Source organism: Protopterus annectens, chromosome 8.part0, assembly GCF_019279795.1.
Source record: "Protopterus annectens isolate FY-2018-M chromosome 8.part0, PAN1.0, whole genome shotgun sequence".
NCBI classification, from domain to species: domain Eukaryota; kingdom Metazoa; phylum Chordata; order Ceratodontiformes; family Protopteridae; genus Protopterus; species Protopterus annectens.
The window spans coordinates 345,029,320-345,055,248 of record NC_056741.1 but is presented as its reverse complement, the minus strand read 5'-3'; the positions used below and the strand labels follow the sequence as shown (position 1 = coordinate 345,055,248).

The window sequence follows — 25,929 nt, the reverse complement described above, 5'->3', positions numbered from 1 at the left end:
AGGGGTAAAGGACTGCTAAGCTATATGTTGGAGTTGGTGGAGTGTTGGAGAAGCACATATTGAGGTTGAATCATCTGTATACTGGACCAGAGTGGAATGAAGGGTGGCAGTGTGGAGATTCTTAGTAAATATAGTAAAGAGAATATGGCTAAGAATAAATCCCTGAGGAGAGAGGTTATTTTTACTGCTTGTTGGCATCCAGTTAGATAGTCTTGGCAGTAAGAAAGTGCAGAATGGCTAGGTTTGGGTTCTGATAGCACATTTAAGAGTTTATTATGTGACACTGTGTTGAATGCTTTGGAGAGACCCAGAAAGATAGAAGAGATCAGGTCACCTTCATTTTGAAGATGGTTAATGATGTTAGTGAAGCTCATCAGGACAGTGGTTGGACTGTGGTTAGGGTGGAATCCATACTGAGTGTTAGACAGAAGATTATTGAATAACAGATTGTCTAGAATTTGTGTAGAAATACATTTTTCAAGAATTTTAGAAAGGGGAGATAGAATTATAGGACAGTAGCCGGATAGCTCTATTGAATTTCTGCCTTTGTGTAATGGGAAGATGTGTGCTATTGTCTAGATTTCTGGAACTTGCTATTCAGAGATGGAGCAATTTACGTGTGTGGAAACTGGATATGAGATGGCTTCAGCAACAATTTTAAGATACTCTGCAGGTAGATTATCAGGGGCCAGGGTTATTGGCTTCAGCTTTTTAAGGTATTAGTAGTAGGAACTAGTTGTAAGGAAAAGTTGTTAGAATTATCTATTGGTGGTAAATAAGCAGGAAGAGGTGAAGGGCAGTTGCTAGTTGTGAGGGCAAGTATGGATTCAGTGAAAAGTTTATTAAATTGTGTAGCTATGTCATCTGTAGTGCTATTTAGTGTTGAGGATGAGGTACTGACTTGCCCTGGTTGTAGGATTTGTTTAATAACTGACCAGAACTTTTGTGGTTTTGTCTGATGTTTTAACTGGATGTTGCTATAGTGATCTTTCTTCTCCGGTCTGATATTTCTATTAGCTACAGTTTTATTATTAAGCCATTTTCCCAGGCCTTGTCTCTTGTTTTTAATAGAGATAGTGTCTCTTTAGTTAACCATGGGGGTAGTTGGATTTTATCCTAATTATTCTGGGGGAAGTACATTTATTTAAGATGTTAGGAAAGGTAGAATTAAAAAATACTCAACTTCAGCATCTAAAGGGAGATATGCAAGAGGTGCCCATTGCAGTGTCTGGGAGTGGATATGAATTCTTGGGGATTAAAGTTTGTTTTGCTTCTGATTTTGTGGTAAAGGGTGAGTATTAGATTAATTTAGTGCCTGAATAAAAAAGGTAGGATGTGGTCACTGAGGCTATCTGGAGTCAGCCAAAGAGTAGTGAAAGAGTGGGTCAGTTTGTAAGAATTAAATCAAGGATTGACTTTTGTCCACCCTAGTGGAATTTTGGATTATTTGGGAGAAGCCATAGAAATTAATATGATTTGTTGGATTGAGTGAGTTACAGGAGTACCAGCTGATGATAAAGTCCCACATTATAACTGTTTCCTGAGGAAGGGATTTAGATGTCCAGTTCAGGATATGTTCTAGGACAGGAAGATTATTTCTGGGTGGGATATAAGCACCTACTATGTTTAAGTGTTATTTGGAGTTAAGTACTAGTTTAGTGAACAATATTTCAGCATTAATAAAATCTGGGGTGACTATTTCTATAGTTTCAAGAGTGAGGTTGTTTTTAAATAGTATGGCTTTAGCCAAGTTTCAGTAATCAAGGCAATGTCAGGTCAGTATAGTGAAAAGGTGGCATGAAGTGCTTGTATCTTGTTAAGTATACTCCTAAGGTTTATCTTTATAATTAGTAAGCCGGTGCCATTTGTGTGAGGTTTAGGGGAGTGTGGTGCTGAGGGATGGGTTGAATGTTAAGCTGGGGTGGGTGTATTTGGGGGGCCAGGGTTAGGGTGTATGTCATCACTGAGAATTAGTTGTGATGCTATGTGAACCATCATTTTTAGCTAGTTATTTATAGACTTGTATTTAAAAGAGATACTGCGGTGGTGGTGCTGCGCTAGCGTTGTTGCCTCATAGCAAGATGTCCGGTTCGATTCTCAGCTAGAGCGTCTTCTGTGTGGAGGCATACGTGAATGGGGCGTGCCTTCGTTGAAGGTTGTGCGTCAGGGCTGGTAACCCAGTACGTAAAAATCCACTACCAATCATTAGCGGACCAGAGCTCCGCTGTGGTGACCCCTAACCGGGAAAAGCCGAAAGACAGACAAACAAACAATCATATTTAAAAGAGATATGAGAATGAGATTAATGAAGGACATCAATAAATGTGGCTAGATTAATGTTTTCAGTATTATAGATAGCTGTGGATATTGTGAGAGAGGTAGGATTTTGTTGTGATGGGTAGGGTAATGTGGATGTATAGGATGGCCATGAAATGTTGCATTTATTATGGCAGGGTGTCAGATGAGCAGTCATGTTAGGATTAAGAAAGTTGAAAGATAAAAAGGTAGTATATTACTTTTGTCAGGTTTAAGGTGAGCAGTGTGAATTAGGGATTGAAAGTAATATCGAGGTTTTGTGAGGGATTGGTTATATCAGCATTTAGGCATGCGAGTGTCCTTACTGCAGCAGTGTGAGTGATGGTAGATATTATAGGCTAGTTCAGTTGAGGTGTTAAAAGTTAAACTGTGTAGGTGACTTTTGTGGGCTTACTGAATGTAATGATTGGGATGTACTGATTCGATAATTAACTAGAAAGTTGTATTGAGAATAGCCTATGTTGTGACTGGCTACTGGAGGGAAGGGGGAGTGGCTTATTCACTTCATATTATGTTAACACTTTTATATCTACAAGTGTCTGAGATGACATTCTTACTTGGAAATTGCACTGGCAGTGATTTCCTATAAAAACAATGATTGTCATTGTGTTCCTTGGCATTTTGTTCTTTGGGTAACCGACCTGTGGGGAATTTCATCTTAGCCAGCTGTAGATATACAAGCTTATAAGCTTTGTTATACAATCTGCTATCACAGAGTCTGGAATCTTATGGCATAAATATCATAGCAATAGCACAAATTTTGGGATGAATAGCAAACAATCAGTACTTCATAGGAATGATGAAATATCTTGCAAAGTTTGTACCTAATATATTTGAGATAATTATAACACTAAGAAAAATTTTACAGCAAGAGCAATGATCAGAAAATAGTTTGTAAATAATGAAGAAAATGGTTACAGATGCAACAAGTGCTAACATAATATGATGTGAATAAACTAAATGTGTTGTAAGTAGATGTCCATCAAAATGGTCTTGGACCGCTGATGTTTAAAGAAAACAGAACAGTTGCCTGTGGGTCAAAATCATTTATTGATGCATAAAAGAAAAATGTCAAGATGGAAAAGGAATAGCAATGGTATCAAAGTCAGAATCTTCACAAATATATCAAAAACATTCAAATGGAAACATACAACGAATCCTTCCAAAACATATACAGAATGTCTTTTTGCAAGACATGCTGAGATTACAAAGGATGTTACAGAAGTATGATCAAAATGTGGTATACAGACCAGAAAAGGAAATTCACATAGCAGATACATAGAGTAGAAATTAAACAAAATGCATGAAAAACTGTTAAAAGATCAAGATTATTTGTAGAATACAGAACATATTAATGAAGAAGAAAAAGTAAGGAATTCAGAGATGCACTATATCTATTCTGGAAATGGAATTGCTAAAAGATGTAGAATGAAATGGTTGCCCTTTGTCATCAATATGGAGAGAAATTTAGTCCTATTTTTCTATCAAAAAAAAATCTAGCAAGGCTAAATTTCCACTGTGTGATTCCTTAAATCTCTTGTATTAGATGCATCATGGGATATATGCAAACGACCCTTTAAGGACATAAGGTGTTTCACCTATATGGAAATTCTGAATGTCCATGACTTTTTTCTTTTTAAGTCTGTTTATGGACAAATTCAGACCAGTAATGCCAAACCGCACTAGTTGTGGACATGCATGTTTCAGCCTTCTTATGGCATTATCAGCACAGTATAAGTGGAATGTTTGGGTAGCTTATGCTGTGCTGATGGGGGTTTAAGGAATCACACAGTGGAAAGTCTGGCCTTGCTAGATTTTTCTTTTAGTGTTTACTAATTAGTTTATCTGTGTGACTTTTTACTACTTGTTTTAGTTTATTTTTCTATCAAGGATTCTATCAAGGAAAAAGCAGGTTGCATCAAGGATTAATGTTTGAAGTTGACAGAATAACAGGGCCTCCCCCCAAAATATGACAAGACAAGTCGATGCATTAATCACAGCTGGGAAAAGTAAATTTTGAATAAAAAGCAAAGAGTTTTAATAAATTGGCCAGGAAAGTTGACTCAAACAGAATATGTAGGACGAATTCTACTATGTGCAATGCAAGAACAATGAAAAGGAAGAAATGCAGGCATATTCAGCTCTTGATCATTGATGCAGTCAAGTAGAACCAGATTTGTCAGAATTCAAAGAAACCACAATTTATAAATTTATGGATTATTATCCAAGTTCCCTGAAATAATCAAACTGACAGGCGCAAATGCAAGTGACATAGGTGCATTACAAGCTACATTGTTTAGACAGGGACAGTTGATGTTTTTATATCTTGCAACATACAGAAATATTAGGAAGAGGATCTGCAAATAACAGGAAAGTTAACTATGTCACAACAAACTCATTAAATATCAAATAATGAAGAAAAAATGGAGATAAAGTTTCAACCAGCATAGCGTCGCATGAAAAAGAGCTGTAGCAAATGATATCAGAATTGTTATCTTACTATTTGGAATATAGGAGTATTCTACTGCAGGGATTCAGTCTCAACAATTCTACTGTTAAAGAGGAGAAGGTTGTAAAGCAAACTACCTAATTCTGCCAACAAAACTGATTCCATTAATGCAGCTCAAAAGAAATTGAAAGTTAGAAGGAAATAAGCAGAAGCAGAAATAATTCCAAACAGAAACTGCAGAACATTACCACAGATACAAGATGAAGACACAGTAAGAAAACAGAAGCCATAGGAAAGTCCACAGTCTAAAGCTAATGTTGGGAGTTGTGTCATCTGTGGAATGACATTTCACTGAATAGATTTGTTTCTCAGTGAGTTATCATTTGTGTCAATATGCATTCTAGTAGAGTTGTGTTTTCTGAATACTAGTGCTTTAATCAGTTTAATGTGGTGTTTTACTTTGCTCGTGTGTGTGTGTGTGTGTGTGTGTGTGTGTGTGTGTGTGTGTGTGTGTGTGTGTGTGTGTGTGTGTGGAGTTACTTACTACACATAACATGAGAAGTATGGGGACAAAAATCGCACACGTTTCATTTCCTTTTGTTTCAATTATTTGTGTGCTACTTGATGTGGTATTTTATATTATCCTTTCCATTAATGTAACTGGTCAATAGGAAATTGATGATGTGAAGGTGTTTTCCTAAATTTGCACCTTTTAAGTATATCTATCTGTCTATCTATAAACACACACACATATATATATATATATATATATATTTGTATCCATACCATCTACTTATTTAGCTCTCTCTCTCTCTATATATATATATATATATATATATATATATATATATATATATATTATATATATATATATATATATATATATATATATATATATATATATATATATATATATATATATATGGATAGATAGCTAGATACAGGTTTTTTTTACTGTTTTGTTTAGCTTATTCAGTGATATCCAAGCCATTAATAAAGTGCACAGGAAGCATTTAAACTACCAGGAGAGTCTTCATTTATTGCCTGTTTTATGTTATTTTAGGAATGAGTAGATAGTACATTAGCAAGCTCTTATTTGTTGAGTTATTGTGTCAGTAGAAAAATATATCGTCTTATACTGTGGTGGAATTTTATAACTGTGTACTTTTCTTGTGATACTTTTTTGCAGATCATCATGCCGTTTTGCTGCTTTCATATATAACGTAGTGTAAGGCAATACTTTAAACATGGTTTTTGTTGTTTATATGTTTATGTGATTGACTTTAATTCATTACATATTCAATAATGCTTTTTTATTTAATGCATTTTGATGGTTTGGGTTTCTTTATTTAACAATACAGCAACTAAATGTAATGTCTTTCATGAAGCAAGATGAACCATTATACTCACAAAAAATCCACATCTTGTAGGAAACATTAAATATCATATTAAGTATTTGCCACTTTAAGATCCCACATCACCCCATGGGACAGTTCTTTCCATTTCTTTTTTATGTTGGTAGAGCTTTTGTTTTTGGGCCAAAAGTTTGAATGCTGACAGTTAAACCCTGGCAATGGATTATTTCCAGTTGACTGGGTTTTTCTAACTACCTTACTTCTCACCATCTCATGGTTAGATAGGACAGTGTTATACCAGGTCGTATAATATCAGTATATTGCAATTGGCACAGAGGACTAAAGCTCTGACTTGTTAATGAGCTACTTCCTCTTCCAGGTAGCAAGGTTTGAATCTTTCCACCTTAATTTGCCTACTGTCTGATCTTAAGCAAATCACTTAATCAGACAAGTTTTTCGGGCAATTGATTATTTAATGGTGTCATGGACTGCATACCTATTAACTGCCTATTAACCTGTGGGTGAACCTTTCTACAAATTCATCCTGAGTACATTGTAAATGCACTGCTTGGTAGGCCAAAGTCTGTATCCCCATTCTGTGCATGAGCTAGCACCTGTTCTCCCACAGGTGGTACTCATGCACGGAGACCCACATGCCATCCCTGTCCCCAGGATGGATGGATGGATGGTCCAATAATAGCCTCTCACTTCTAGTCCTCCTGGCTGAGTCCTGACATGCTAAGGCACACTACTCAACTCAGGTGACTGTGTCTTCAAGTGTGCCAAATTAGCCAGGCATCTCTACTAAGCAAGGCACCATTAGCAATTAGGTGTGAGGTCTGAAAAAGTGATATGAAGAGAACTTAGGATTTATTTTACACCCTTTGTCTCCTGCTGAATGTTTAAGTAAAATGCAATGAATATAGTACATAGGCCTAGCAAACTAGTGGACAGGATTAAGGCTATAAGATAACATGCTTCATCCTTTAGTTCTAGGTATAAATCTCTTTCATTCTCTGTTTGTCTAGTGTGTGACTCTAAGCAATTCACTCAACTAAAGAGTGTTCCCAATCTGCCCATGAAAAGAAACACTGATAACTAGTCGGTTTACCAAGTTAACAAATAAATTAAATAATAATTATGATGCTCTGTCATAGATCTAAAAACTCTGCTGTATCTGTGCATGCTGTAGTATGAATTATAGAAAAAGTATTTTTTCTATTTAGCATTCTTTGATTCTTAGAACTGGCAGTGGTCCACTGTGGTGATAAGTAATATGCAGCTGTTTGAGTCTATATACTGTAAATAGGTATCATAGTGTTTGCCACTTCAAGACAGACTAGCTACAATTCTAAATTCAAAAAAGTTTTACTTTTCTAGTCATAGTTATACAGAAAACTGAGTAAGTAATTTTGTATGACTAGATTCAATAGGTATGATTCATAGGAGTGACATACATCCTGAGGGGTAGAGCTAAATGTACATTTACAAGAAGTTTTCTATTAAGGAGGCATAGGCGGGGTGAAACAGGTGTAGTAGATCAAGAGGAGTTCTGATGTAGTCAGAAGAGTTCAAGGCATCACAGTTGAGAGGTGAGATAGGTAAGTATCTACTGAATTTTTTATACCATCATTAATACTAATAGAAGTTAAAATATTTCCTTTGTAACAATTTTTGTTAATATAAACACAAATTCACTGATAAACATCTAAGTATAGAACTGAAATATTGTTTATTTTCTGTGTTCTTTTGTGTAAACACTGTATTATTAATACAACCAAATGTACAGCGGAACTCTCATAATACAAAATAAAATAAAAATGTCAGATGGTGGTAAAAGCTGACCAAGTATTGATTAAAATCAAACACCAGTAAGTGCTTTCATCCCAACCAAGTAAGATTTCTTCAGACGTGGTCTGGTTGTGACTTTTTTCTAGGCAAACAGAAGCTAAGGGACTCAAACCCTGAATACAGGAAGCAGCCCATTAACAATTTAAAGTCTTAATCCTCTGAGCAACTGCTAAAGAGTAACCATGCTAAAGAGTAACCAATTAATAAATAAAAGTCGATGAAAATTTCTGATTACATTTTAATTGATGAATATCTCTCTTTCAAATGAGACACTTGGAACAGCTCTTTCTTGACTGAGTTGCTTTCAATGATCCCAGATCAAGCAAACTCACTCCACTGAATGGATTAAAAACTATTAATAATTTACACGGAGGCTGAGATAGTTATATAAATTAATAGGGTGACGGATCATAGCCCCTTGCATGGTGGAGGTAGAAGTCCCATGCAAAAAAATGGAATAATTTCAAACCCATTTGAGAGGATATAATCATATAATCAAAGTTTAATGAAACTTGTTGTCATACCAAATTACGGTTTCTTTTATTTTCTCCAACATGTGTGAAGCCCCATTCATAGGCCGGTTTAAGCATACTGAAGTGTGTGACTTAGTTTTTCTGTTTCATCCAGCACCCAGTTCCTTCTAGGGTCGCCATATACCACATTGGTGAATTAAAAGCTGCCCTTTTAAACACATTTGCTATGCTAGGCAAGAGCTTCTTAAAACAGGCTTCCTTGACATGGCAGACTACATTACACCTAATAAGTAGTGAGATAAAAGCATCAGTTCCAAAAGACTTGCTGTCAATGTAAGTGACCACTTACACTGAGACCATGCTAAAAGCAGGTGTTTTTAAGAATCTAGTTCTGTATTAAGCCTGTTCATAGACAGGTCTTAAACCAAAGTAAGTCACTTATACTAAGAGCAGGTCTTTTAGAATCAGGGCAGACTTGCACAGACAGCAACTGTTTTGGAATCTGTCCCACAGTGGTTCAGTCTCTTTTTTATACTGGCAGATGATGTTATAAATAATATCAAAATAGTACGAGTACTCAACTTACCTCATAGTTAATATAAAACAATCAAGAATCATAAGTTTGCTAAAGAAATCAGAAGATTCAGTTGTATTAACAGGCTAATCATAAAGAGAATCTTAACATAACTGTAGAGTAAAAGGTGATGTAAAGTTTCATAGATGGAAACAGAACTACAAGCTGTAATACATTATATGAATTGCAACTGAGCGCATTTCTGTGTTTTAGAGACAAATGTATGCAATCTGATATAGTCCTTATAGGTGTCATATTAGTCTTTTACCAGATATTAGCAAACGTACAACACAGTTGAGTATTCAGTTGACAAAATCTACAGATTCATGTAATGAAGTCCTTTACCCATCTGATCTCTGGGCAATGTCAGATGGTTGTTTCCTTTGAAAAAACAATAAACAAAACTGAAATATGCCCTTTCCTCAAAGTCATGCTATCTCAGAGTTATGTGTATATATAATTAACAGTGGGTGTGGAGGCACTGGGTTTCTTTCCACCCTTGCAAAAAAGATACACTGAAAGCTCTATAAAATCCTGAGGCAGTAGTGAAATAAAACTATAAACTGATAAACCACTAATAGTGCAATAAGGACGACTTCCAGAACCTTTAGCTTAGTTAATTTTAATAGCTGCTTTCATATAAAATAAACTTCATCAGAAAATGATTTTGATCTATAATCCTGAACATTTACACAGTTCAAACACATAATTTAACCAATAAATGAATGTAATCGATTAACGTAATTAAGCAGTTAAACGGGATAAATGAAGGTATAGTTGTTAACCCTTCAATAATGCCGATCTTGCAATCCCTAAGAAAACACTTAATATTTATCATTTCGTTCAAGCCAGGTGGAGAATCAGCACTTAATTAACCTGCTATTCTCCTTTTTTCTCCTCTTGATTCTTATAATTGCCACCTGTTTTGTCCTCAAAGACTTGTTCTAAAATTGTAAAAGTAAACTTTATAAAATTATTGCAAGAAACAGAGTGTCTAGCTAAGGCACTTTTTGGCATCCTTAGTTTTTATAGCAAAAACATGTTCTCTTATCCTATTTCTCAAGGTTTTTGTGATCATCCCCACATAGAAGATGAAACAGCCCGAGCATAATTCAATATACACCACTCCTGTAGTACCACAGTGATACCGTCCTAGGATTTTGATAGTATAAATATATTGTTAAGAAAGATGTGGGGTTTCTCATAAATAAACCTGCAAGTGCTGCAACTGTTGTACTTGTAGGTGGCTTAGCTTTTGCAGGTATTAGGGGGATGAAGCTTAGTGTTGTCATGCTTTAACATATATTTGACACAAACATCCTTCTTGTGTACAAAAAGTGGCTGCTCACCAAAAATCCTGTAAAGGTAATTGTTACCTGTAATAATTTTCCAATTATTCTTAATAATTTGCTTGATATGATCAGTATCAACTGATATATCAAGAGTATATACTCATTAATAATAATGAGTTTAAACTGTTCATGCCTCTTAGAACAAACTTCTTGGGCGGTTTTCTCCAAAAACTCAGCTTGATAGCCCCTGGCTAAAAAAAAGGGGAAATGAACTTTACTTCTTGCTGAAAATATTGTTCATCGCTAATCATATGAGAGGCTCTAATGAATTGGCCTTTGGGTATATTTCTTTTGATAAAGCTGGGATGGTTGCCATGAAAATGGAGATATCCATTAGAAAAGTTATCTTTACTATGATTTTTACTCTCAAACCTCTTCTTATCTGGATTCCATACTAGCTGTACATCTGAAAAGGAAATGTTTTGGCCCTTGTCTCCTGCTGTAAACTGAAGAAAAGAAGAATTCTGACTTCAGTGCACGCAAAAATCAAGATGACTGCATTCTTCTTCAGCTATAAAAAGTAAGTTGTCCACAAATCTCCTGTAAAAGACTACATTTCTATATTTAGTGATAACCGGTAATATCTCCCTTTCCCACCAAGCAAGCACAATAAATGTCCAGGATTTTAAATATAAAGCATTTCAGATTTGTTTTATATGAAAGCACCTTCCAAAAAGACGTTTTATGATATATTTCATTTAATCTTTGTTTTGCATGCACCAAGGGTTTTGCTCAGCATATGCAAAGTAGAGTATGGGCATTTGCAAAGCTGATCTTTTGTGATCAACGTCATGAACATAAATATTTTAGGGCTTTTGGTCATTTGCTCATTATCAGTAAACACAGACAGACAGACAGACACACAGACAGACAGAGACACACAGACAGACACATATATATATATATATATATATATATATATATATATATATATAGAGAGAGAGAGAGAGAGAGAGATTTACTTTACAAGGCTGAATTCCAAAATAACCAAAGGTGAATTTGCCAAGATGAAAGAGTGAAAAAAGTATTTCTCAGGGTAAGTAAATACTTGCCCACCAGTTATGTAAAATCACAATACAATGTATCAAACCTACCCAGGTGGGGGACATCATCTCCATACCCCCCAATGTGGGGGGCTGAGCACACCACTCCCCCCAAACTATATATACCAAATACAGGATTACACTTCAGTGGAGAAAAGAGCACATTCCCTGATGTTGGACAAGTGTTTACTTATCCTGAGCAATACGTTACCATTTGGTAAATTACATTTTGTGTGCAATTTATATTTGGTCATTTTATATATATATATATATATATATATATATATATATATATATATATACACACACACACACACACACACATATATATATATATAAACACACACACACACATATATACACACACACATATATATATATATATATATATATATATATATATATATATATATATATATATATATATATATATATATATATATTACTAAACTGAACCACAAAAGTTAAACAAAAAAAAATCAGAAAAACAATGAGCAACTGGTTTGAAAAAAAACCCCCATACCACCTTCTAATTATATTTTTCAACTCCAAGACCACACACCGGTGGGGAAAAGGAGAATCTGCCTTTCCCCAATGTTGTGTGATCTCAAAGTACATTCAGCCAGTCATTATTCAATGAATGTTGGTCATCAAAAATAGAATTCGAAGTAAAAAATTACACCTTATATTTAGACAGATATGTATGTAGATAGACAGAAAAATAGAAAGATATAATAACAGATACTGATATAAATGTAGATATACAAGTATATGTTTATAACTGTGCTTTACATTCCCCTTGCCTGAGAATTAAGCCAAGTGATTTTGAAAATACTTGAATGAGTTAGCTGTAAACAAAACACCTGTGGATAAAATGTCCTCCATCAGCAGATAACAATTAACATATTCCACTTTCAGTTAAATGCATTAACAGTATTATATCATGCATGAGGACTCCTGTCTGAGCTTCACTAAGTAGATGTAAAAAGTGTCTCTTCTCAGTAACCACCAACGTTCTAAGCATATTAAATACAAGTGCATAGTTGTTCTACTAATTTAAAGATGTTTACATGGCACATTTTACACAGTGGATTCCAACGTGATAATACAGCCATATACTTAACATCAGCTTATTTTTGTTATAGTGAAGTTTCCCTACCACGTAGTTTGCAGTTTTTGCTGTTGGACATGGATGGACATCACCGTGTGTTCCAAACTAGCATATGTCAGTGTCATTCCCCTTTGGTTATATCATACTTCTGAGACTGCCATGAGGTCATGGCTATGAGCTCATCTTCCTGCTCATTGAGTTTATTAGCATATTTCCTGACATTTAGAATATACTCCAATAAGTTGTCTTCAAGGAAATCACCCCCAGTCAAAATAAATTAATTCTGGATGCTTCCTCTACCTATACCCATACAATAACCAGAAAGATAAGTAGCCACTGCTTCTTGAGGTACTTACCTGTATGTAAAGAGAAGATGTGACAGGTGTTTTCCCCACTGTCTCATGAAATGAATCACAAATGCCATTAACATAGTTTTGAGGGTAGAAATGACTTGAGTCCATCAACTCATTAGCTTATGGGTGGCAGAAATGAGATATCCACTGTTTCACCCTGTTCTTCTGAAAATGTATCAAATTTTCAGGTATTAAGATGGCACTCTGTCCTTTAAGACCTCTTTAGGAATACTTACTCTGTCAAGCATTTTCATGTAAGCATCGGTTACTGTTTCTGTCTCACTAATGGTTAATACCACAGCTTTGTGATATCTGATAATATAATTAATGCTTATCAGATCAAGTCACAAACTTGAATAACCATAAAACTGCATGACAAGCAGTACACGAGACATGATCTTAAAAGCAAAAAGAAAGATTCTCAGTGTAGCTATGAATGTAGTGTAATAGCTTCCTTTGCATAGCATTATGCTGATATGAGGTCAGCTTTAGGCCTGAGTCCTGCAAGTTAAAGACTGCTGAACAAATTTGACACCCTCTGGAATGATTACTTAAATACACATAAAGGCATAGGGTAATAGGTTTATAGGTTGGTACTAGGCTATCAGCCCTAGGGCATATACAAGCCTAGCCATAACAATTCCCTGGCTATTTCTTCCCACATTATTTTCTTCCCTGGACCCCTGTCTAGCAGGGTGACTGATGTGATCCCTGGGGTGAATTTCCTTTCTCCCATCCAATCTTCAAGGTTCCTTTTGAAGACAGTCAAGGAGACGCTCTGCTTGACATGTATGGGCAGTCTATTCCAGAGTCTGGGGAGTCTCTGGGTCAGGAACCTAACCCTCCAGCATGTTTTGTTTATTGTGATGACAAAGTTTAGATTCCTGGAGTGTGTGGCTCTGAGGGATTGGGATTTCTTTAAGTGTAGCATGTCAAACAGCTCTGGGTTTGACATGGCCTTGTATGTTAAGCAGAGATTGCCTCAGAGTAGACGATATGCGACAGAGTATAGCTGGAGTTTTCTAAGGTGGTCAGTATAGGGCATAGGGCAGCTTTAGGCCTGTGATTCTTTTAGTGAGGTATTTCTGCAGCCTTTCCAGTTGTTGCAGATGTCTTGAGAGGTACATACCAAATGGGGTGTTGTATTCTATAATGGATCTAATGAGGGATGAGTACAGTGGGACAATGACCTCCTTTTTTCTGGATGAAAAGCCCTTTGTGATGAGGTGTGCCACATATAAGGATTTCCTGACTGTTGTGGCGATGTGGTTATTGAAGGTGAGACCACTGTCCACCTGTGTCCCTAAGTCTCTTATCACACTTTCAGTGTTAGTGTACTGCCACCTATGTGGTAATTCACGGGTACATGTTTTTTTCCCAAAGGGGATAACTATACATTTCTTGGCATTGAGCTTGAGCCCATGCTGGCACCAAGCATCTGTTTCTGTAAGGCCCTTTTGTAGAGTATTCACATCATTTGGGATTCAATAATGGCTCCCAGTTTGCAGTCATCTGTGAACTTTGTTAGCCAGAGTCCCTTAGTGTTGGCCTGTACTTCAGAGAAGTAGATGCCAAACAAGAGCGGTCCCAGGGCTGAACCCTGAGGTACTCCACTTGTCACTTATCTGGAGTTAGATATGGAGTCAGCTACTTTTACAGTGTTGGTTCTGTCAGTAAGCCAGTTGGCAACCCATCGAGTGACGTAGAGATTAATGCCCAGCTTAGTAAGTTTATCTATGATTCCAGAGTGGGGGGTGGTGTCAAAGGCCTTGGTGAGGTCCAGATAGGTTGTGTGGACTGCCTTACCCTCATCCACGACTCTAGAGACTGATTCAAAAAAGTCATTCAGGTTCAGGAGACAAGATCGGCCCTTCACGAACCCAATCTGGGTGGGGTCCAGTGTTTGAAGGTTGCCAATGTCTTTGTTTATATGTTCCATGTTAATACATTCCATGGCCTTGCAGATCAGGCTTGTTAGACTGATGGGGCTGTAGTTCCTGGGATCCAAGGTGGATCCCCCCTTGTGGAATGAGATAAACACTCAGTGGGCATGAAGCCTGAGGTGAGGGTATGATTAAACATGACACTTAGGTGAAGTGCAAGTTCATTTTGTAGTTCATGTAGTACACAGCCCGGGATGTTGTTATCTGCTCCCATGGATGCTGTATTCTTAGCAGAGAGAGTGGTGGATCACTTATATTGCCTTGTATGTTACCATATGCTATGGTTTATTATGTAAACTCTCAATGTAGTTTTGTTTTCATGTGAGATTTTGTTGGGGCTTATGATACATCATTCTAAATAAAAATGACATGGCACTGAACTCTTCCTCACCTTTCCTAATCTTAAAAAAAAATCACCTTTCATTGGACAGTCATGCAAACTTTCCAATCCCTTGTCCAAATGCCAGATACCTAGTGCTTGTACAAATTTTCAGTACTTCCTAGTGCTATAATTATGACTAAACAGCAATTCCCACCTATCAATCTTCCTATATAACCCTGTATATTCTGCTCACCCATAATTTGCTCCTTCAGTTAACAGCACTTTTCCAGTAATTTGTCATAACTGGAATTAACTAATTCCCTTAATACAGATTCCAAGACAGATATAAGATAACACCATATGAAGACTATATGATCTGAAACAAACCTACTTCCCCCACAGCTTCTAAAACTATCCCTACATGGCCTTACTGCCACCTATTCTTGTAACAAATAAGCACCCGCAATATAACCCCTAAACCTAATAAATAACTCTTCATCTGTGTGCTCCTTTTTCTACATGACACTTTAAAGTATTCTACAGCCCTACATCTTCTCAACATTTCAAAATATTTTTACTTACTTTAACTCCTTCACTCCTTGTTTCCAGAACTGGACTCCGGATTTTCCAGAGTTGTTGGCACTTAACTAAGTTCAAGTAATCTTGGCTTGAAAACCATACTTTCTTTTCCCAATATGAATCTATAACTCTATCCTAGACATGTTATTCCACAAAATAATGCACAAGTAAAGAAACCTGCAGCAGACACAAGTGCTCCACTAAACGCTGCTTAATTCCCTTAACTACAACATCTGTACAAACCACAAACAATAAAGGGTTTAAAGAGTACCCTGTGTAATCCCTTAAGTTGTAGTATGTGGGTTGGATTGTTTTATAATGTCAAAACTAAATATAGAATGTGAGCGCAGAGGCGCTAATATACTTTTGAACACGTAGCTGACAAAAGTGACTAATAGGAAATTGAACAATGTCACTTCCTGGTTTCAGGATTCTTATGTAGCGTTGTTCATTTGTATACCACTCTACCTCTGAAGAAGCTGCATACAATTGTATGAAACCGCTGTTTTACTTGTTTTAATAAATTGCGTTAAGGTTCTATTTGTGGTGCTGCTGTTTTTGACAAGGGGCCTCTACTGGATTTTTCATTAATCCCTTAAGTTATTCTAACTTCTTTACCCACATAGGCATTAGCCATGGCACTAATAGTCAAAAAGGCAATAAATTTAAAAAATATTTTTGCACAAGTACTCATCAGCCTATATTGTTTCAAATATCAAAAGACTTAAAAGCATCCACTGTAATAAATGGACCTGACCAATATTCTCTACAAAAACTCCAGATAACAGATTATTGTGCACATTAAACCATCTCTGCACTCCTCTTGTTTTTTGTTTACCAAACCATTGCGTACTTCTCAGGATACATGACTTTGATAGATGTGTTTTAAGCTGAAACTGGATTCTTTGAGGAAATATTAATGAACCCAAAATAACACTGTACATCAGCCACTGATGTCAGCAAACTTGTAGAACGGGGGTGGAGTTCCCCTTACCTGAATAATTATGTGATCCAGAAGTTAGTGTATAGTATTTAGAGATGTGGGGGTTGCCCAATTGTAAAACTTCATAGGATCATAGGAAGTTACTAGGCTATTGGCCTGAGGCCCTTATAAGCCTAGCCTGGAGTTTAGCCCATGTTTAACCAAGTCAGCACCTGGTGCCCCTGTCCAGCAGGGACACGGGTGGAATAGGATTTTCTGTTTCCCATCCAGTTATCCAGGCTGCACTTAAAAAGGGGCAAGGAGGTACTCTACTTGACATGGAAAATGAGTCTATTCCACAGATAAGGGAGTCTCTGGGACACAAAGCTGTCGTACCAACAAGTGCTATTGATGTCACAGACCAGGTTGAAGCTGCACATGTGGGTTAATCTAGTGGAGCTTGACTTGCATATATTCAGCAGTCCCATCAAGGTGGGGTCCGAGATCACCTTGTATGTCAGACAGAGGTCACCTCTGAGGAGTCCGTATGAATTTGAGATATGGGATAGGGCTTTTAGCCTATCTGTGTATGATAGATTTTTGAGGCCCTGGATTCTCCTGGTGAGGAGACTCTGTGGTCTCTCCAGCTGCTTCATGTGCTTTGTGAGGTACATGCTGAACTCAATAATGGGCCTTAAATGGGAAGAATACACAGATGTTATGACCTCCTTGTCCCTGAATGAGATAGCCTTATTTGTGAGGTGGGCCATGTAGAAAGCTTTCATACAACGGAAGCAGCATGGTGGTCAAAAGTCAGATTGCCGTCAACCTGGGTGCACTAAGTAGATGTAATAAGGGTCTCTTCTCAGTAACCACTAAGGTTCTAAGCATATTAAATACAAGTGCATAGTTGTTCTACTAATTTAAAGATGTTTACATAGCACATTTTACACAGTGGATTCCAACTTAACATCAGCTTGTTTTTGTTATGGTGAAGTTTCCCTACCATGTAGTTTGCAGTTTTTGCTGTTGGACATGGATGGACATCACCATGTGTTCCAAACTAGCATATGTCAGTGTCATTCCCCTTTGGTTATATCATACTTCTGAGACTGCCATGAGGTCATGGCTATGAGCTCATCTTCCTGCACATTGAGTTTATTAGCATATTTACTGACATTTAGCATATACTCCAATAAGTTGTCTTCAAGGAAATCACCCCCGGTCAAAATAAATTAATTCTGGATGCTTCCTCTACCTATACCCATACAATAACCAGAAAGGTAAGAAGCCACTGCTTCTTGAGGTACTTACCTGTATGTAAAGAGAAGATGTGACAGGTGCTTTCCCCACTGTCTCATGAAATGAATCCCAAATGCCATTAACATAGTTTTGAGGGTAGAAATGACAGAGTCCATCAACTCATTAGCTTATGGGTGAAGGAAATGAGATATCCACTGTTTCACCCTTTCTTCTGAAAATGTATCAAATTTTCAGGTATTAAGATGGCACTCTGTCCTTTAAAACCTCTTTAGGAATACCTACTATGTCAAGCATTTTCATGTAAGCATCAGTTACTGTTTCTGTCTCACTAATGGTTAATACCACAGCTTTGTGATATCTGATAATGTAATTAATGCTTATCAGATCAAGTCACAAACTTGAATAACCATAAAACTGCATGACAAGCAGTACACATGAGACATGATCTTAAAAGCAAAAAGAAAGATTCTCAGTGTAGCTATGAATGTAGCGTAATAGCTTCCTTTGCATAGCATTATGCTGACATGAGGTCAGCTTTAGGCCCGAGTCCTGCAAGTTAAAGACTGCTGAACAAATGTGACACCCTCTGGAATGATTACTTAAATACACATAAAGGCATAGGTTAATAGGTTCATAGGTTGGTACTAGGCCATCAGCCCTAGGGCCTATACAAGCCTAGCTATAACAATTCCCTGGCTATTTCTTCCCACACTATTTTCTTCCCTGGACCCCTGTCTAGCAGGGTGACTGATGTGATCCCTGGGGTGAATTTCCTTTCTCCCATCCAATCTTCAAGGTTCCTTTTGAAGAGGGTCAAGGAGACGCTCTGCTTGACATGTATGGGCAGTCTATTCCAGAGTCTGGAGAGTCTCTGGGTCAGGAACCTAACCCTCCAGCATGTTTTGTTTATTGTGATGACAAGGTTTAGATTCCTGGAGCGTGTGGCTCTGAGGGATTGGGATTTCTTTAAGTGTAGCATGTCCAACAGCTCTGGGTTTGACATGGCCTTGTATGTTAAGCAGAGATTGCCTCCGAGTAGACGATATGCGACAGAGTATAGCTGGCGTTTTCTAAGGTGGTCAGCATAGGGCATCTGATTTAGGCCTGTAATTCTTTTAGTGAGGTATTTCTGCAGCCTTTCCAGTTGTTGCAGAGGTCTTGAGAGGTACATACCAAATGGGGTGTTGTATTCTATAATGGATCTAATGAGGGATGAGTACAGTGGGACAATGACCTCCTTTTTTCTGGATGAAAAGCCCTTAGTGATGAGGTGTGCCACATAGGATTTCCTGACTGTTGTGGCGATGTGGTTATTGAAGGTGAGACCACTGTCCACCTGTGTCCCTAAGTCTCTTATCACACTTTCAGTATTTAGTGTACTGCCACCTATCTGGTAATTCATGGGTACATGTTTTATTCCCAAAGGGGATAACTATACATTTCTTGGCATTGAGCTTGAGCCCATGGCTCTGGCACCAAGTATCTGTTTCTGTAAGGCCCTTTTGTAGAGTATCCATATCATTTGGGGATTCAGTAATGGCTCCCAGTTTGCTGTCATCTGTGAACTTTGTTAGCAAGAGTCCCTTAGTGTTGGCCTGTATTTTAGAGAAGTAGATGCCAAACAAGAGCGGTCCCAGGACTGAACCCTGAGGTACTCCACTTGTCACTTGTCTGGAGCTGAATATGGAGTCAGCTACTTTTACAGTGTTGGTTCAGTCAGTAAGCCAGTTGGCAACCCATCGAGTGATGTAGGGGTTAATGCCCAGCTTAGTAAGTTTATTTATGATTCCAGAGTGGGGGATGGTGTCAAAGGCCTTGGTGAGGTCCAGATAGGCTGTGTGGACTGCCTTACCCTCATCCATGGCTCTAGAGACTGATTCAAAAAAGTCATTCAGGTTTAGGAGACAAGATTGGCCCTTCACAAACCCAAACTGGGTGGGGTCCAGTGTTTGAAGGTTGCCAATGTCTTTGTTTATAAGTTCCATGTTAATACGTTCCATGGCCTTGCAGATCAGGCTCGTTAGACTGATGGGGCTGTAGTTCCTGGGATCCAAGGTGGATCCCCCCTTGTGGAATGGGATAAACACTCAGTGGGCATGAAGCCTGAGGTGAGGGTATGATTAAACATGACACTTGGGTGAAGTGCAAGTTCATTTTGTAGTTCATGAATTACACAGCCCGGGATGTTATCTGGTCCCATGGATGCTGTATTCTTAGCAGAGAGAGCGGTGGATCACTTATATTGCCTTGTATGTTACCATATACTATGGTTTATTATGTAAACTCTCATAATGTAGTTTTGTTTTCATGTGAGATTTTGTTGGGGCTTATGATACATCATTCTAAATAAAAATGACATGGCACTGAACTTTTCCTCACCTTTCCTAATCTTAAAAAAAAAAAAAATCATCTTTCATTGACAGTCATGCAAACTTTCCAATCCCTTGTCCAAATGCCAGATACCTAGTGCTTGTACAAATTTTCAATACTTCCTAGTGCCATAATTATGACTAAACAGCAATTCCCACCTATCGATCTTCCTATATAACCTTGTATCTTCTGCTCACCATAATTTGCTCCTTCAGTTAACAGCACTTTTCCAGTAATTTGTCATAACTGGAATTAACTAATTCCCCTAATAAAGATTCCAAGACAGATATAAGATAACACCATATGAAGACTATATGATCTGAAACAAACCTACCTCCCACAGCTTCTAAAACTATCCCTACATGGCCTTACTGCCACCTATTCTTGTAACAAATAAGCACCCGCAATATAACCCCTAAAGCTAATAAATAACTCTTCATCTGTGTGCTCCTTTTTCTACATGACACTTTAAAGTATTCTACAGCCCTACATCTTCTCAACATTTCAAAATATCCTTACCTACTTTAACTCCTTCACTCCTTGTTTCCAGAACTGGACTCCGGATTTTCCAGAGTTGTTGGCACTTAACTAAGTTCAAGTAATCTTGGCTTGAAAACCATACTTTCTTTTCCCAATATGAATCTATAACTCTATCCTAGACATGCTATTCCACAAAATAATACACAAGTAAAGAAACCTGCAGCAGACACAAGTGCTCCACTAAACCCTGCTTAATTCCCTTAACTACAACATCTGCACAAACCACAAACAATAAAGGGTTTAAAGAGTGCCCTGTGTAATCCCTTAAGTATAGGCATTAGCCATGGCACTAATAGTCAAAAAGGCAATAAATTAAAAAAATATTTTTGCACAAGTACTCATCAGCCTATATTGTTTCAAATATCAAAAGACTTAAAAGCATCCACTGTAATAAATGGACCCGACCAATATTCTCTACAAAAACTCTAGATAACAACAGATCGTTGTGCACATTAAGCCATCTCTGCACTCTTCTTGTGTTTTGTTTACCAAACCATTGCGTACTTCTCAGGATACATGACTTTGATAGATGTGTTTTAAGCTGAAACTGGATTATTTGAGGAAATATTAATGAACCCAAAATAACACTGTACATCAGCCACTGAGGTCAGCAAACTTGTAGAACTGGGGTGGAGTTCCCCTTACCTGAATAATTACGTGATCCAGAAGTTAGTGTATAGTATTTAGAGATGTGGGGGTTGCCCAATTGTAAAATTTCATAGGAAGTTACTAGGCTATTGGCCTGAGGCCCTTATAAGCCTAGCCTGGAGTTTAGCCTATGTTTAACCAAGTTGGCACCTGGTGCCCCTGTCCAGCAGGGTCAAGGGAGGAATAGGATTTTGGGTTTCCCATCCAGTTATCCAGTTATTCATGAGTTGCCTGAATGTGCTATACAATCATGCAGTAAAGACTGATGAAGCTGGCAGCATGTAGTCTTGTGTCTGTTTTTGTAACTCTGCCCCCTTTTATATCAAATAATTCAAGTGGCTCAAAACTAGTCAGCAAAAATGAATACATTTATTATATAGTCAGAGACAGGCAAACAGCTAGATCAGATAGACTGATAAATAGAAAACATAGATTAATAGAGCAGCGGATAGATAGATAGATAGATAGATAGATAGATAGATAGATAGATAGATAGATAATTAGGCAAAGGTCACTGAATACTTGTAAAAGCAAACTTCCTTATTTGTGTGTACACTACCGTTGATACATGACACTTGCCTGGGAAGCGAGCTTCTTTACACATTCAGGTGAGTAGGTAGCCTGAAGTTTGACAGAGACCTTTTGAGGAATGTCAGTATCCCAGTGTTCTTTTGGAGAAAAAAAAAAGTCTTTGGTGACACAGTAGTTGAACAGATATCATCCAAAAGGCAAAGACAGGATGGCAGCAGTTCAGAGAATGTTGTTGATGATAGAACATGGTTAGACGCAAACATTATTCAGAGAGTTTGAGGAAGATCAGTGACTACACATCAAGAGGACAGCAAGTTATTCACTTTAGAGGCAAGGGGGTGGAATGAGTAGAGACAAATGGAAGGGAAGAGGAGAGGAGAAAGCAAAGTGAAAGGAGAGAAGGGCATAGTGGTTTGAGAAGATCAGATGCAAAGGTAGAGAGGGACCAGAGATAAATGCTGCACAACTCCAAAGGCCTGAGAGACATACATATGAATGGCAGGCCAGTAATATTTGGAGAAATCACTTAAATGTGGTACAATAAAGCCTGTAGCAGGCAGGATAAGGAAGCACACGCACAGATATTAAAAAAAAAAATGCAGATGACCGTAGTGGCTGCATCAAACAGGCTTTTAATGTCTATACAAGATTTCAGAAGTTTTTTATCCAGTTCAATGTATGTTTGATTGTCCAGTTTGATTATCTGAACTACCCTGGGTCCGAATTAGTTCTGATAATTGACTCTCAACTGTAAATGACCCTAGCTGTACATGTCTTCTCTAAAATTATGTTTTTGCATGTATCTATGCACCATAAATTTTTTTTGTTGTTGTTCACAGAAATCTTTTGGAATAAGAATAGTACAGAAGAAGATGGAAGAGGTTTTAGAATAGTTCCTCAATTACAGTGATGAGAATTTCAACAGAACATAACACTAACAAAATAAAAATAAAAAAATCCGTTCACAATGCTGGATAAAAACTAAAGCAACAAAAAATGTTAAATATATGGTTTCCCATATATTTCATTCAATAATGATTGGGTCAAAATTCTTCACTTTCCTTAACATTTTACACATTTAAGTATATATGATTTTTATATTAATTTATAATACTGGTACTGTACTTCGTAATTTCTCCTTCACAACTTTGTCTTCTCTAATCATCTTATCTTTACTCCTACCTGTTCATTGCAAATAGCAAAAATCTCTTTGGGTTTTTGTCTGCCCCTGACCTACTCACGTCTTTACACCTGTCTGGACCACCTTACTCATATTAACTCATCAGTTTCATAAGTGAATGTTGTGTTTTTATATTTTGCTCTATTATACAACATTAAACCATTTTGTGATCTCCCAGGCAGGGTCCAAAAAGGGTACATTTGGAAGAGGTTAATGCATTGATAATTAAATTAAAATACATAAATACATGCATGCACACATATAGGCATAAATAAGTGTATTTTATTACATTTCATCTTATCAAAGCTTCTGCTCACGGATAATCATATTCCCCAACCTAGGATGAATTTCCAGTATTTCTTCAGTCCTTTGAAGGGAAAAGAAGGGAGAAACATATTTAACATCTCCCCTGAAGAAAATCTGAGAAATATGCTGATTTTTTTCTTCCCAGCACAAAGATGCACCTCAGATCTTTGTGTACCACAGTTTGATTATAGTAATGTCTGTTTATAGTGTATGATTTAACCAGCTAATGATTTTGATTTATTCCTTTAAACAGACTGCTTAAATTAGGAGACTGTATCAGTCTATGCCCAAAAATAAACAAATAAATATACTAAAAAAAGGCAAAGAATTGGTGAAAAGTCTTTGTATACTTATTACTACATACTGTGGCAGTGTTTTGTGCAAGTATTATTACTGTTTTTTTTCTCTATATTGAAATAAGTAATGATTATGAACCTTATTAATGATACTCAAGTTTCATCTACTTTGTTTATGGAGTTGCTTGTGCAGAGGCTTAGGTCACTAGAGAAATATAAAAATGTGCAGATAAATATTACAACGAATATCAGCTCAACACCACACAACATCTTGGCCTCGCTCATTCTAGCAGTATGATTGCCACCTGGGGTCTAGGGAACATGAACTCCCAGTTGGATGCGTCTCCAGCAGTATACAAGGACCTCTTTTGCGTAGCATGCATTTATTAACCTGAGTATATTCCCCAGCCTGGACTAGTGTCACTTCACTAAGAACCTACTCCAAACAGCATTTCTATTAATAAGTATTATTACCATATCAATAAGGTTTTACAAACTAAGAGTGCAGTCACAAGTGGCATGGAGTCATCCATGGAGTTCCATATACAGCCAAGCTTGATATGGTTTCTGTTTGCATTCAGCTTTATGATAATGTAACATTGTCCAATCATATGTCAAGAAAATGTATGGATTACACGTGTGTCATAGCTTTAAGAAGCCTGAAATATGACAACAATAATGGTGCTTGGAAAGAAAATAGTTAATTTGTTTTTCTTCTCTCACTGTCTCATTTTTTTATTTTTGTCCTAGATGATATTTATGGTTTTCTGAAAGAAAGCTCGCTTCCTTGCTGTTCACACCAGGTGGCAACCCTGTAGGTACCTGTTTTCTCCCTCCATATAGTTCAAAAAGAAAAATGTACTGCCCAGCTGTGTTGCAAATGAAGGTGCTGGGGGAGGGGGGGTTCTACTCCCATTCTCTGAGGAAAGCTTTGAAAGCTTGTGTATACTAAGACAGAGAAAGGGATGGAGAGTGACAGTGACGGAAGGAAAGGGTGTGTGACAGAAAAAGAGACAGAGAGAGAGAGACGTTGTAAGAGCAGGCCAGAGATTCCACTGCTGTCCATTATTTTGTGTTCCTCCTCTTTTCTTTAAAATTTCACACTTGATTTGCATTTGGTCATGGTTTTATACTCCTTTCTGGGATACAGCTTATAGTTCAGTACTGGAATTCCACAGCATTTCAGTGCCCAATGTCTCGAAAAGAAAGAGCCGTATTCTCTAGAAAAAGGAGCTTCACCTTTGGTGCTTATGGGGGGTAGGTCGTACAGGTCTTTGCATTTCTTAACTGTTCCAATATTAATATATATATTTGCTTATTTTATAGCCAGTGTTATTTTCCTAAATCTCTGCACTTTATTATAATTTGGAATTTGCTGCTGGCATGTATTTTATATTATTTGATAGACAGTGAATTTATAATTAAAGGCAACAAGGAGAAGGAACTGCGTATTTAAGTCTGGCATCTGTTCTATGCATATATTGATTTTTGGGATGTATTGCCTTTCGTGGATACATACTTCTTAACCATTTGATGCATAATTCATATATGAACCGAGAGTAATTTACTAAACAAAAGTTGGAAATCAGCATGGATTGTTGTGTCATTACGAGTATAAAAATTATGTGACCTGTACATTCAAATGTTGAAGTTTTTGTTGTTTACAGATCAACCTTTTTCATTGACATGTTCACATAATAATATTCATTAGGAACTTTACTGGAAAGAGAGAACCATGCTGTGGAAGCTGACTGCTATTTCTGCTATTATAGTTATATAACAGAAGCTTTGGTATAAGAAAGATTTATGCCTTTTTTTAACTTTGAGAGTCCATTATTATTTCTACTGCAAAAGGGTTTCCATTTCTGATCTGTGTCAAAAATACTGTTAAGGGAATAACCAGACTTCAATAAAGAACAATGATTTGTCAAATGGAGATTATTCCTGGAAAAACTGCATCATAAGTGAAAAGCTTTCCTTTGATGAGATGTGCATTCATAGCTTCTGTCTCTGTAAAGGCACCACTGCACAGTAGATGGTTTTACTGTGTTAAATTGCTCATTTGCCTGTCTGCTTATTTATATTAAGTACCGAACTCTGAATTGCATTTAAGGTTTTAGAGATCAGGGAGAACAACCACCAGTCAGTATTT

The 25,929-nt window shown here is 37.1% G+C and overlaps 1 protein-coding gene across 4 annotated transcripts in view; it reads left to right on the top strand.

Moving 5' to 3' along the window:
• The window catches only part of LOC122808798 (rap1 GTPase-activating protein 1-like), a 1,319,062-nt gene that overhangs the window by 164,930 nt on the left and 1,128,203 nt on the right, over positions 1 to 25,929 (top strand). The window contains exon 1 of one of the 4 annotated variants that reach the window (XM_044079845.1): positions 24,929 to 25,034. The exons of 1 other annotated variant lie outside the window; for it this stretch is intronic. In XM_044079845.1, the coding sequence (XP_043935780.1) occupies positions 24,970 to 25,034 (65 nt within the window). In that variant the 5' untranslated portion in view covers positions 24,929 to 24,969. Of the gene's footprint in view, positions 1 to 24,928; positions 25,035 to 25,929 lie in introns of those variants that run through there. 2 more of the 4 variants (XM_044079846.1, XM_044079847.1) reach the window with 2 other exon arrangements.